General features: G+C 36.4%; 1 protein-coding gene across 4 annotated transcripts in view; it reads right to left on the minus strand.

Moving 5' to 3' along the window:
- Positions 1–14,480, minus strand: part of TRPM3 (transient receptor potential cation channel subfamily M member 3) — a 424,445-nt gene that overhangs the window by 149,455 nt on the left and 260,510 nt on the right. For all 4 annotated transcript variants that reach the window (XM_075739535.1, XM_075739534.1, XM_075739538.1 and 1 more), the window contains exons 2-3: positions 2,232–2,311; positions 1,360–1,561 (exon numbers count right to left, since the gene is read on the minus strand). In XM_075739535.1, coding sequence (XP_075595650.1) covers positions 1,360–1,561; positions 2,232–2,311 — 282 coding nt within the window. The remainder of the gene's footprint in view (positions 1–1,359; positions 1,562–2,231; positions 2,312–14,480) is intronic.

Genomic DNA, 14,480 nt, shown 5'->3' on the forward strand with positions numbered 1-14,480 from the left:
TGATTACCTTTTCTCATCAAGACAGATTTAACGCAAAGTATCCATATATGGTTAATAGCATGATGATTACTGTATCTCAAAATCTTTCTCAGTTTTGGTGTAAAGCATTCTGTTTTGTTCCCACTGCTTGTGAAAATACCAACAGCACAGTTTGGTTCATTTCAGTGCTGAGGGAGGTGTCAATTTATTCACACTAAACAAATGTTATTTACTGAATCAGAATCTCTGTCTAGCAATGGCCTTGCAGATTTCTAGGTGATTGGTTATCAAATGAACATAAGGTATCTGTGATACTCTCAGAGAAATTACTTAATTTTCTATCTGTTTCTTGGTGCAACAGAGAACCTTTTTTTCTGGTTTCTATCAAAAGACGCCATCCATCTGGGCAAACAGAACCATTCACTCAAGTAATCATTCCATCTCCAGCACCCGTGAATCCATCTGAGGAAAATATCTGTCTTTTACTAGCATAGTACCTGAGCTCTTCATTGTCTCTAGTCCATCTAGTACCACAACAGATCTGAGACCTGTTGGAAGAGTTCAGGCAAAGACAACGGCACTGGGTTGCTGGGCAGGTTATTCTGCAGAGCACCCAGGGGTTCTCCTTCTGCCCTCATTGCTGCTCAAAGCAGTGTCTTGGCCATGATGTGCGAGGTACACACTGATCTTTCATTCCAAAAGTCCCAGGTTCTGCAGTTTGGATAGAGCCAGAGAGATTCTTCCTTTCATATAATGCCACATAGAAGAAATACATGCATGGGTTAGTGTGGGTGCTGGAAACATCTCTCCTACTTAGTGGACCAATGCCTTCAGATTAATATGCTTTGGTATCTCTTCATGGCATTGTATTATGATCAAGTGATTTGCCTAAGCAAATCTGTGGTAGAATAGGGATTTCCCAGTTCAGAGCTTAGACACTTACTGTGCCTCTTATTTAATTGAAAGATGAACAAATGTCTAACTGGTCTATCCTCCAATGTATATCTGGAGGAATATTAAAAGAAGTTTAGTGTTTTTCAAATTTGTCAGCCTTGCAGACACACCTAGCAATGGGAAACTGTAGCTGAATTTTAAAGTTATTCAGAAAAAGAGGGATTGCTAGCCATTGGAAGAAAAACGAGATAGCAGCACATTAGCATGCCTTCAGTGTTCATAAATGTAACCACTCTTATGCTGCACTTCAGCTTTCACAGTTATTTCTGTTCACCGGTTCTTTGGCACATGATACATAAAAACATATGGTATGGTCTTACACTAAATAATACTTTAAAATGAAGTTAAGAGAGAATACTGTTTATTCTTTGTGAATGCCTTTTTTTAGCTAGCAGCAATATTTGTCTAAGAGAAAAAGATGATTACCATGGCTTTATTGGAGTGGCCTCCTCCTTGGAACTCAATGGTTCCAAAAGCATCTGTTGGGCTGAGCTGCGTGTGCTTGCTGATGGACCACTTCTCCGACTGGATGTCATTGCGAGTAAGCCTGCTTTCATTTTTCTCATTCTGAACAGTGATGTTTGGAGTCAGTCCAGCATGTTGACCTATTAGACGCCCACAGCAACACCTATGATATTAAATAAACAGAAAACTTGAGTCACATGCATATATAAACTGAACAGGGACACACACTCTCTTAAATGGCCTTCAAATCAAAAACCCTTTTTTTTCTGCTGACCATTTTCCTGCTATCTGAAGCCTCTACTTGTGCAAGTACCATAGTACAGATATTACCTTTTCTTTCTATGAACTTGTTTACTTTGGACTGTCCTATATTTCATTAAAATCATATTCTAAATATGTACAAAATGAAGTTAAAGAACACTTTCTTCTGTCTTCAGATGATATCAGGCCAAGTAATCAGCTTTTGCATGGACTAGCACACATTTTAAATTGGTGGTTCACTGCAATTATTTTCTTTTGATAGTATTGTGGGTCATACATCCAATTTAGGTAAATATTCAAGGCACTGAATATTGAACTAAGAAGATAAGGAAATTAAACATAGATGCTGATCCACCTTTGATTTATCTTTTTTTTTTTTTTAAATGAAGTAAGTTTCACGTAAACAAATAGTGCCTATAGGAATCCATCACTCCAGATGCAATTGAACCACTTTCTGGTCAAATAACTCTTTACAAACCATTTATATCCATATACATACATATGCACACACACATATAGAGACATTTTCTTGCAATTGACTTTCATTTTTTATGCAAGTAGCATGCAATTACCTATGGGGGTCTTTGGTGCTGGGTATGATATGAACACATTCTCTCTTGTAAAATGCTCTTTCTATCCATGATTTCTGTGCCTAAAATAAGAGAAAGGAAATGCTGTGAGGTCTGTTTGCTTATTAAACACAACTTATAGTACAACTGAAGAGAAACTTCAAACATAAAAAAAAAATTCACTGACTTTGCAGATATGCAGTGCACAGAACACATTTTGCACAGAGCAGACATTTTCCATTAGAACTATGTTTCCCTTCTAGAGATAAACACTCAGCATGAGCTCTAAGATTGTTGTCATAGTCATCAGCCAGACTTTGATGCTGTCATCTATATTCTCATAGCTGGAATCACTAGAGAAGAATTAATTAAAACTGTAAAGCTTTCTGCAAGGTAGAGAAAAACCATGCCTATTCATTAAAAAAAACTTTAAAAAAAGTCTATTTCCATTTTAGTGATATAACTAAGTCAGCTCTAATTAAAAAAAAAAAAATCTCAGAAATTAGAAAATAAATATCTCACAATAAAACTTACAAACCATGATTCCAATGCATTTTTTTAGACAAGTACTGAGAATGCTGTTTAACATGGAGCCAGAATATACAGTTTCATATGTGGACATCTTAATGAAAAAAAAAAATAAATCTGTTTCTCAAAAAAGACACAAAAAACTTTGCTACATTCTACATTAAGAATCAGATAACTAGCTGATGTAACCTCTAAAACTGACTGAGTTAAATGAAGCTATGCCTGTTCATAACACCCAAAATCTTCCCCTACATATTTGCAGGATCACAAGTACTTTCCTTCAGCATAGTCTTAATTTTCAGATACACAACAGATCTTTTAAAAAGAAAGATAGATAGGTAGGAAAGAAAAAAAATAACAAAGAAGAGACTGTCAGAGTTCTGAAATCTTTTTTATTATCCATACAGTCCTCACTCCATATAATATGAATTCAGGCAAGGCCTTTAAAAAATTCCTCCAGACAGAATTCAATTATTTTATTTAATAAGGACATGAGTTGAAACTTTCCTTTAAAAATTAATTTCAAACAGATAATTTTTATAAAATGTATTTAAATAATAAAATTACGTAACAAAGCTATAAATTATTAAGTATGACAAAGTTATCTGAGAGTTGAGTAATGTGAAATAAGCTTTAGATAATTTAAAGAAAATCTGAGCATCTTGCCTCTATAAAAAGAGAAGATACGAAATTGCCTTTATAGCATTCCTTAATTAACTAATGTTACCTTTTACCATGCAAGGTTAGATAGTAACCTGTCTATTACCTTTATTAACTAATGTTACCTAACTATCTAATGTTACTATTTGTCAACTCAATTTGCATCTTGGTTTTCATGTTTAAACCCAGAAACCTGTGTTCCTGGGACGTTTGACAATCATTGTGAACTGTGGAAATTTATTGGAGTCAACGAATGTCAGTAGTATGAAGTACCATAGTAAGAATTTCTAGCTACAATCATTACTTATCACTCTCAGTACATAAAAAGTTATTCTTTTGCCTTTTTCACAGAAGATAATCCCTTACTGGATCTAGTTGTCATTCATGTTATATAACAGTATTTTATCTTTGCTCTACTTGCACTTTTATTTGAAAAATCTGCTAGACTTCATATTTTGTAGGAATGGCAGACACCCTAACATGACTTTTACAGTCAGGGAAAAGAAAAGTTTATTAAAAACATTAAATAGAACTGTATTTGATTATTTTTCCTTACTGTACCGAACAGAAAGTTAATATATTATAGAATGTGGGGCAAGGTTTGTTTTATGTTTAAACAAAGGACAGTTAAAAGAAATTCTGAATAATCTAATAAAGATTTACTTTACATAGGAGAGACTACCTTGAAGTTCTAAATTATTATAACTTCTAAATGCTTACAAGCCTATGAAGCAGGCAATAATGATCATCATCGTCACCACAGCATTATATATTATATAGTCACATCAGCTTAGAAGTCTAGCGCATCATTGAGTACAATTTACTAGCCTTTTCAGGCAAAGAAAGGCTTTTTACAAACTAACTTTCTAAAACTGTCAAGGCATCCAGAGTGAACTTTATGAACTTCATTTGACCCTCTTATTGCAGAACTTTTGTAGCTAAACTATATGGGAAAATTAGGAGTTTTCTTTTTGTTGAGTGTTGCAGAGAAAGGAAGTAAGTTACACTCATTATATAAGTATTGCAATGCTAACATTTGAGATTATATACTTTACTGTACGGACCACACATTCTTGAAATCTCTCCCCTTTGAGCTCCAAGAGTTCACAAGCTTTCTATACTGCCCTCAGAAGACACACACTCATAAGAAGCTGCAGATTTATGAATCCCTTTGTTGTATATATATACACACATACAGTAACTTTTTGACAAAAAAGGAACACTTATAGAATATTGACAGTTTTATCTTCATGCTTGTTTGAACACTAAATACATGACTGCAATATCCTTTATCTTCTCTAGAAAGCATGAAAAGCTTTTATAAGCCAACTTTTCTTCCTGGAATCCAAAATCAGCTCCTACTACAGAGCTTACATAGCAAGTGATTATCATGTTGCCAAGACTCCCTAAAAATATCCTTTATTAAATTTCATAATTTTTGCATACTTTTCTGCAAACAATTTACCTTGGTGAGTTTACTTACTACATAGGCCTAATGTATCTTTTCTTAAGATAGATAGCCATTAATTCGATTTCTCTAAGCCTCAAGATCCAATACAAAAATGTGCCATAACAGGTACTGCACTGAAAACTTTTTTAAGTATAGAAGTAGGCTTTCAAAAACCGAGAAACTGAAATTTAAAATTTGTTTCCCTACTCTTTTTCATAGTGTCTTTGCAAGCTGAAAAGAAACCCAGCCATGTCAATAACTTGAATTTGAATTTTCATCATATTTCTTCAAATGTACTATTGCAAAATAATAGTCTGATTTTAGAAGTCCTTTATTCACATCAGGAAAAAAGACTTTCCAGCTTTTAGATCTCAAACAACATACTATCCTACCTGACAGAGTCAGGATTTACTCATTTCATAATTCCTTGTCCTACCAAACTAAAAAGAAAACATCTTGTTTCACTTCCCCATGCCAGTTATCTTTCTGTGAGAGAGATCATTTGCAATGAAATACAAGGTTCAGAGGTATAACAAATTATGTTACTTGCCATAGAGTCTTCATTACAAAATTAGAATAACTTGAGGAAATCAACACATTCATAACAAAACTGCCTGCAATAAATTCTCATTTATAACATGGATTAATAAAGTAATAAAAAGTTTACAAAGGTATAGCAAAGTATTTTCAAGACTAGTAGAGCAAGAAGCTTATCTTCTCTTTCTCTTATTTCATAAACACCCCTTCAGTATGAATTCATAAGACAATTTCAAGGCCACAGTGCACTCCTAAACTATATGCCACACTGACACTTGGATTTAGTTTACTCATAGTTTAGGTCTCCAGGTTAAGTCTCTCTCTTTATTAACCTAGCTGTAAAATCCCAAGAACATTTTTTTCTCCCTCTTTACCTGAGCATCAAACTTGGTGTTTAAGTCTGTCCGGAGCAAATTCTGCTGTCCACGTTTCCCTGTGGCCGATCATTGCTAATAAGAGACTTGCGACCGCCCCCTGAACAAGGCGCCCAGTCCATCCGCAGCGCAGAGATCTGAGAGCGAGCGAAGCCCTTGCACCCATTAGCTGCTCGGAATGTGCTGCTGTGGGATTAGCCTCGTTAAGGGTTCGGTGGACACTCACCCGCAGCCCCACAACACCGCTTGGTTTGAACATCTAATCTGATGCCAAAAGAAAAACAAATCCCTTGCGAGCTTGGATTTAACTGGCAGAAGCCTTGACAGGCTTTTTTCCCCCTTCTCCTTTTCCCCTCAGTGAGCGAGTTTGTGAAAGTGTGATAAGGTGCTCTGCGTTCTTAAATTCAACCCAGGAAAACAAATCCTTCAAAAGAAACAGTGTACTAAGCTGGAAAGAACCTGAGCACACAAGAGAGACTGTTAATCTCTGAAGAATGAAACCAGTGTGTTTATTGGGTAACTGTGAGAAATCTATACACAGTTGAAATATATTGCAATTAATCAACAATGGCATTTTTCCAAAGAAACTGGGGTTTGCCACTGTTTCTCACCACAGTTGCTGCACTGTAGTGAATGTAACTCTTCAGAAAGTCATAAACATAAACCTTTGTCTTTCAGAGACAAGCAACTGCATTGTTTTCAGCTTAATTAAAAGTTAGTAACTTAAAACACAACTTGAATGTTTACAAATTTTGGGACTACTTCTTTACTGTAGCCTCTTGATATCAACACCGAAGAACAACATTTTCATATGAACAACACTTAGATTTTTTTAGCACATAGCAATTATATGTGTTCGATTACTTCAAGAGTTTTCCAAATATAAAATATTTTTACACCCATCCCCCTCCCCCCCAAGTTTGGATGAATTCCTCCCTACTCCTACGTATGCATACATACTCTCCTTTCCTTTTCAATAAGGCTGCATCTAATGCATGGAAAACATTCTGTCCAGCCTTGGCACTTATGAATACACAAGCACTAAATTATTCTGCATTTACATTAGGTCTGATGAGCCCAGGATGGGCAAGGCTGAGCATATGCAACAACTTCTAAACTTCTTATACCATTGCACACGTTGAGAACCTCCTGCTAGGCTGGCTAATCCAGAAGATTTTTCTTCTCTCTTGGCTCCCTGAGGTTTTTTTGTGTAAAATACATACAGGTATTTTATATGTAATGTATATATGAAGTATGTACATATACACACTCTGTATGCACATATATACACACTCTGTTCCAGCAAAGCTGTGACCTGTGAGATTTCTCTGCCACACAATTCGGAGCAATACAGACCATGTGCACATCTTGTGAGACCTCTTTAGCACAGGATGAGACCAGAGATAGTCGGTGGAGAATGGCAAAGGTGGAGGAAGTTGCAGTATCAAGAGAGCAGCCAGTAAACAGCTCAATGAATTAAACAATATGACTGGGGAGTCAGCAGGAAAAGATTGCTTGCATTTTAACACATGGGAATTTGGTTTTGTTGAGAGGGTGGAGAAGGAGTGAGGGAAGGAAAGGAAAGATTTCACATGACTAAGATGTGAACTGACTAAACATCCAAATTTGACTTTGAAGTGAAACTTCAGTACTTGGACTTGACAAGATTCTGGAGATTGTTCCTGGATTCAGGTTTCAGCTTGCAAAGTAACCTGGGGCAGAAGCCACAGCTTTCGTCTTAAGAAATCAACACAAGCCACAATGGCCATACTCATTCTCATATGTCACCCAGTGGCGCTGTGAAGGATTTTTTGTAGACAGGGACTTAGGTTGAGCTGGCATATGCCCCTGATGCTACAGGAAATTGCAACTGTCTTTGCTGTGGTTCATTTAAAGATGTGTTAATGTTATTACTCACTGGCAGTGAAACTACCAGTGCCATAGATACTCCTATATTTTGAGGAGTAATAAAGAAACAGCCAATAAGAAGAGATAGCTGGCTTTTTCAATATGGTGCAACTGAAAATAGTGCTTTCAGATAGGTGGATGCTGGACATTTAATGCTACAAACATACACATTATTCAACCCACATTTTCAACCCAGCTCACTGTTAATGAAATGAACTCCCAAACGGCAGTTAGCAATAAGCTTAGTACTGACTTCTCATAAGAGGAGAACAAATATAAAAAATTAATCAAGAACACAAATTTTTCACAAAGATATCTGGCAGATTTTAACATGTTATGTAGCTGGGATGCTTAACCGTTGACCTGTGAATTAACGTTATTTTAAAAACAGCACCGGGAATGACAATTTTAGAAACCTGCAATTTCAGTGGCAGAGCAGAACTGGAGGCAGTTCTAACCCTCTGCTTCCCAACTTTGTTTATCTCCAACAGGTAACCAGGTTATAAGAGTTTTCACTGGGGCAAGAGAGGTGGTGTTAAAAGCCTTTCCCTACCTTGCAGTGGGGCAGAGCAGCTAGACAGGCAATGGAGTATTACTGAAGCAAATTACAGATAGGATTTGCAGGAGCATCTGGTGACTGAGCTGCATCAGTGCTATTGCAAGCTGATGCGATTAGTCTTCCTTAATCAAATGGGCACTTTTGCAAATCCCACTGTCTCTGAGTAAAGACTGTGTATCTGTGAACTTCTATAGATAGATTAGTAGAAAGGATGGCAATGCTTCAATATAACCTTATTACTAGGTGTGCTCAAGCCAAATTTCTACCTCTCATTGCAGTGCTGCCCAATTATAAACATCAGCATTTTTATGTCTTGCTTGAAGCATTAGGAATTGACCTCTCTGGACATTAAGACAGGGAGCATTAGACTGTCTCAAAATGTTTAATTTTCTAACAGACGTTTATTACTAGTAGGATCTTAGAGGCTGGCCATCAGGCAATTACTCACTAGAGCTATACTTCTGCATGTTTTGCTCTTCTGACTGATTTCCCAAGCACTTTATCATCAGAGTTGTTCCAAGAACAATGTCGAATTGTCTTGAAAGTCAAGCTGTGTTCAGTACAGAGTAGGAGGGAATAGAATGCAGTCATTTATTACTAGAGTACATTACAGAATTTATCTGGTAGCATTGTTTACCAGATCTAATTTTTATACTTAGAAGAAATAGAGTAATTTAAAAAAAACTGGGAACTTTTTGCTCAACAGTTTATAATTTTAAGCATTATATCTGACATTTTTCTTACTGCAAGGTAAAGGAAATGAAAATTGTATGTCTCTTTTAATGCTGTTATGCAAATTTGTATTTATGCTTTATATATTTTCAAAACATTATATAGATCAAGCAATATGTGACCACTCATTATCCACGCTATTGATAAATTAACTGGAAAGATGAACAGACATTTCAAAAAGAACCAAGGAGAATGATCAGATTCAAGAACTGGTGTAGACAACCAGGCCCCTGCAGACCTCCTTATGATCAGTAGAAGTGCAAGGGGAAAATTTTAAAGAAAAGCTTATTAAAATGAAGGATATATTGTAAAGAAAACTTTCACAAATGTTCCCTATTTCCTTCTTACGGGTACTGGCATATGAGGGGAAGAATTAAGACTACGGATTTCATTCATTATGTTTCTGTAGCGAAATATTTATGATTTCACCAAATCTGTTGTGAGGTTAAAGTTGTTTAAATAAGTAAATAAACCTTTTCTAGCAGGAAAGCCCTACTTGATCAGATGATGGGTTCATCTAGCCCAGTATCCTGTCTCTACAAGTGCCATAAATAGGTGCTAGAGAAAAGGAAAAAAAAATGTCAGATGTATATAATGCTTTTTCCCAATAGTTTCTCAGCTAGCAACTATTTTTTGCTCACGGACCTGCTGCATTGTTGTGATTTCTGCATGTTCTGTAACCCCCATGAGCTTTCCTCCATAAACTGCTTATTTCATGCAAACTTTCAGCATCCTTAACATCCTTCTCCCTGCTGCAGGGGAAATCAGTTCCTTCTGTTTTGAACACGACTCCTTATACTTTCCCATGATGTTTATTACTGAGAGAGGCAGTGAATAGTCAATTCCCATCCATCCTTTTCATACCAGTCATGGTTTTTAAGATACATTCTTAATTTCCCCCCCCCCCCAGATTAACTATTTACCAGTACTTCCTCACACAGAAACAATTTGTTACATTTTATCATCCTTGCTGCCCTTCTCCAAACCTTTTCCAGTTAATTTTTTTCTGGGAGGAACCAGAACTGTGCACCAAAAGTGAACTACAGATTGGTATTGTAGCAAGTGGACATTCACTCTTTTGGTATCTATTCCTTTTCTAATAATTCCTATTAAAAATTGATTTGGTTTTCTCTGCCACCACTGCTGAGCACTATGTAACGATTTCACAGGAGTATCTAGCATAACCCCAATGTGTCACTCCAGTGTAGCAAAGAATTTATAATACTAATTGTAAAGAACTGCTATAAAAATTCAAGCTGTTTTAATCAAAATCTGACAGAACAGCAATACACCTATATGAAGTTCTAATTTATATCAAATGTAGCTTAATGGATCATAATGAAACATGATTATTATAGAAGTTTATAGGTGCACATACATAACTGGAAATTTGAATATATAGGAAGTATTTTTCTGCCATTCAGCACTGGCAGACTATTTATCTTTTAAACCAGTAAACTTGGTTTTGGCTTCTAAAAAAGTGTAACATTATTCTTAACTCCTCAAATTAAAGAAAGAAAATAACCTTCACATTAAGACAGATCTCATTGCTCTCTAATAAAAATTGTGAGGTTAAAATTCAAATGTAGGAGTTTTGCATTGAATCTAATTTTGGTCTGAACTACTTGATTTCAAAATTGTTCATTCTACCTCACAAATGTGTGACATCTATAACATTGTCTGCTCTTTCACTGGAGTGAGCTGGTTTTGCTAGACACTGTGTGGGTGCTGAGCTGATGAAGCAATTAAAATTAAATTGTGTATAATTCTATGAAAGACCCTGAAGGAATGGGGATTCTGGACATTCCCCAATCCTAAGCATTCAAATGGACCAATTATACGCCACTGTTCACATTTCATCTCATCTTCCACCCCTGCAGTTATTCGCAAGTCCCTCTTAAGCCTCCTGCATAATGCAGTCCCACAGGCATCCTTTACTAGAAAGCCTTAGTTGAGGTCTTGTTTTCACTACCCTCTAGCCTTCCTCCAGACACTGTTTTGGAGAAATGGAATGAGAAGAGCTAGTTATAGCAGATAAGACAACATTGCTGATCATCTCTTTTCTCTCCCTCCTCTTTTGCTGAGCCAAACTCATAATCTTCTCAGATACAAAGGAAGGGAAGCTTCCCTTAGCTGAAGAAGGGCTAAAAATCAATATGAAACATCCTGAAGGCAGAACACCAGAGGATGTTTCTTTTATGCAGGGAAACATCCTTTTCCCTCTCTACACCCCTCTGTGCTTCTTCACTATCTCCTCCCTTTTTTCCTGGAGACTCCTTGGATCTAGGTGTCTTCTATGGGTCATCTCTTCTGTTTTGCTTAGCACAGCATGAAGGAGTAACAGTCGGGCTCCAGGCAGGAGGAACAGCCACCTCAGCTCTCTGCACAAACACTGTCACCAAATAGACATGGGACAAAAAAGTCCAAGGAGAAGCATCTCTTGCCCTGGCAGCACAATCCACTTTAGCTGTGATGCTTCTTAGGTATTCTCTGTCATAAGGGGAAATTCTTAATTCCATTTTTCTATTGACCTTTGGAACTATGTGATTTTGAATTATATGAGCCCATATTATTCAGACCTGATCATGTCAGTTGTCTGATATCGAATAAACTAAGAGCAGCTTTTCTCTGCTGATAATCATACTGCCCAAGTTGTATATATTGGAATGAAACATGTTACGATTTCTGATTATGTCACATCACTAAGCAGACAGGGTCAAGAGGAATTTGCATTATTAACTTAGTAAAAATGGAACTGGTTTCAAATCACATAGGAAGATTTAAGAACACACTCTAAATCCTATTATCTCTTTGGACTAACAGTTTTAAGTGGACTTTAGCTGCAACCAAGAGAGATCTCGAAGCAGGTATTCTTTCTGTCAAGTCTTCATAGCTGTAGCTTTTCACAGGCACAGAGAAAATGATAAACATACCTATTCTTTGTACGTAGCCCAATATGACCTATCAATATCTCATATGAAGTAGGGATAAAATATTACAGAAATATTTCACGTTGATACTTATGTTTTTTCATTCTTCAATGGAAATTTATTTATATGGTCTGCATTTTAAAGAGAAATCAAAGCCAGCCCTGTAAGTTTGCTATGAGTTTGCTATGCTGGAGTAATATGACATTATTTGAGATATTCAAGGTTGTTAGACATAAACTGGGACTGTCTGCTCAAGTTTCTTCTTTTTGTCTTAAAGTACAGCTGTGTAGAGTAGTGGACCTTCACTGCAGAAGTAGCAGGACAGAGATTTCTGCAAGGAAAGAAACTACAAAAGATACATTGCAGAAAATGCAAGGGAGAATAGAATGGCTAAATATTTAACACATTAAGAAATAATTGGAAACTGGTGAGATACAAAGTTACATTAGAACTCCAAAGCATAAATTGAAAGAAACTTGCTCTTAATAGAAGATTCCCCCAAATAGGCACATCTTTTCTTCTCCTTTTTTTTCACTAATAATGCAAGTTCCATGCCTATTTTTCCAAATGTCTCTGTTAACAGCTTCATAAAGAGACCATTTGTGAAGATTTTCTTAATTCATTACATAAAAAGAAAAAGAAAAGTCTTTAGGTGTATGAACAGACACCAGAACCGGGTGTGGGAAAGAGACTGAAAACACATTGTTTGAATCATGTTAAGACTCCAAAGCCCTCGTGCACAGCAGACATCCCCAGAGGGCTGAAATGACTACAACACTCAGCACAGACTTTCAGAGAAATCATTATCATGGGACAGCAATCGCCAACAAACCATGGTTTACTCTAATTCACTGAACTCTGGCACTGACTTAATCCTGCTCTAGTCTGGAGAACAATATGGTAGAACCTATGGAATTTATCTTTACAGCACAGCTGCAAGGCATGTCCTCTGCTGTGATAAAGTATTACCAAAAGAGGTTATTAACTTTATGAAAGATTTTCCTGGATATCACACAAAATCCCGTACAGACAGAGAACAGATGATCATTGCATCCGCCACACATGGAAATCCACATACAGCCATGGTATTAGAAACCACTTAGAGCACCAAACCACACCAAAACATGGGAGTAAAACATGGGTTCCAGGCTGTAAACATACCATGCCAGATGGAGAAATTGGTCACCAGATTTTGGTAAAACTTCAGCCAGGATCTCTAAGCCATTCTTGTAACAATCTTAGTGTCAGATTCATCAGCACGTGCAGACTGTGCTGGAAGGTAGGAGGGGAACCCTTCTGGACCATTCTTGCCAACTTCATCATACAAAATATGGTTACTAAAGTGCACAGGTCTTATACGTATGCAGCTATTTCTTTTTCTCTCCTATAACCTGAGTTTCTTACTTTTCTTTTCCCAGTACTTTACGCATCAGATTTTAGTCACTTCTGCCCTAGGAAACATCAAATAACAGAGAGATATGTTTCAGGCTTGTGTCAAGCCCCACATATAATTTAGATACCTGATCATTTAGAGTCTGATTGCCAAACTGTGGCATTGACAACAGTGCTTTCAATATTAGTTTGTTTATCTATGTTTTTGTGATGAGATGGTAGACATATTCTGAATGAAGTTACAACAATATTGCTCCCTCTAATTTGCCGTTCAAATGGCATTACAAAGTGTGTGTAACTATGTAATTATGCAAGCAGCCCATGTAAAATGTCATAGTTCAGCAAAATCTGAAATAGTTAGATAGTCCCTCATAGAATTACAAAGATTTTGTACCTCTGCTTTTAGGTATATTTCTTCACCAAATGTTTATAGCATTATATAATTCAGTATTTTGTTAGACAAGGTTCAGATCAAATATTTTGTGACCTACACTGCTGCATCAATTAAAAAAATCAGTCATGCAAAAACTAGCAGCATATTTATAGTTTTCTGATCTTATAGCCCATAAGAATTCCATGTCATGCACATATCTGTCAGGGTCAAGAGACAAGGCATTATTTTTTTATGCCAAGGAATTTTCATTATCTTTCTAGTATTTTTTATTTGGTTAGAATCATAACTACACTTGAGAACTTAAAGACCTTTGTCACACTACAATATTTTTCATCCAGTTTGTATGCTCAGTGTTGATGACTGCTCCTTTACTCCCCTTGGCAATGAAACATGGCTTTTTCCTTCTTTCTGTCAACAGTCTATAGTCATTCAACTTCAATCAAAAAATAAAAATCAATGTGACTAGTGCTACCAACTCTTCCCCCTTTCAGATGAAAGCAGTCAGACTATCTAATCCAAGAGCCCTATAACATTTCAAAAAAGGGAAAATTTCACACAGATAAAATGAAAAAGTGCATAATTCTGTGGCTTAAATTTTGAGCCCAGTAATAGATAAGTGCATGATGCAAGATATTTTTTGTCATATAGTTCAATGTGTACAATAATTATTTGTCTTTTTCCCTGTGGCCTGTGAAATTTCACAGGTCATTCCTCAGCATATGCTTTCTTAATTAGCAAAGGAAGTAGAACATCATCAGTTATATTCAATGCAATCATTATTCCAGCTG

This window comes from Balearica regulorum, chromosome Z (genome assembly GCF_011004875.1).
Source record: "Balearica regulorum gibbericeps isolate bBalReg1 chromosome Z, bBalReg1.pri, whole genome shotgun sequence".
In the NCBI taxonomy this organism is placed as follows: Eukaryota; Metazoa; Chordata; class Aves; order Gruiformes; family Gruidae; genus Balearica; species Balearica regulorum.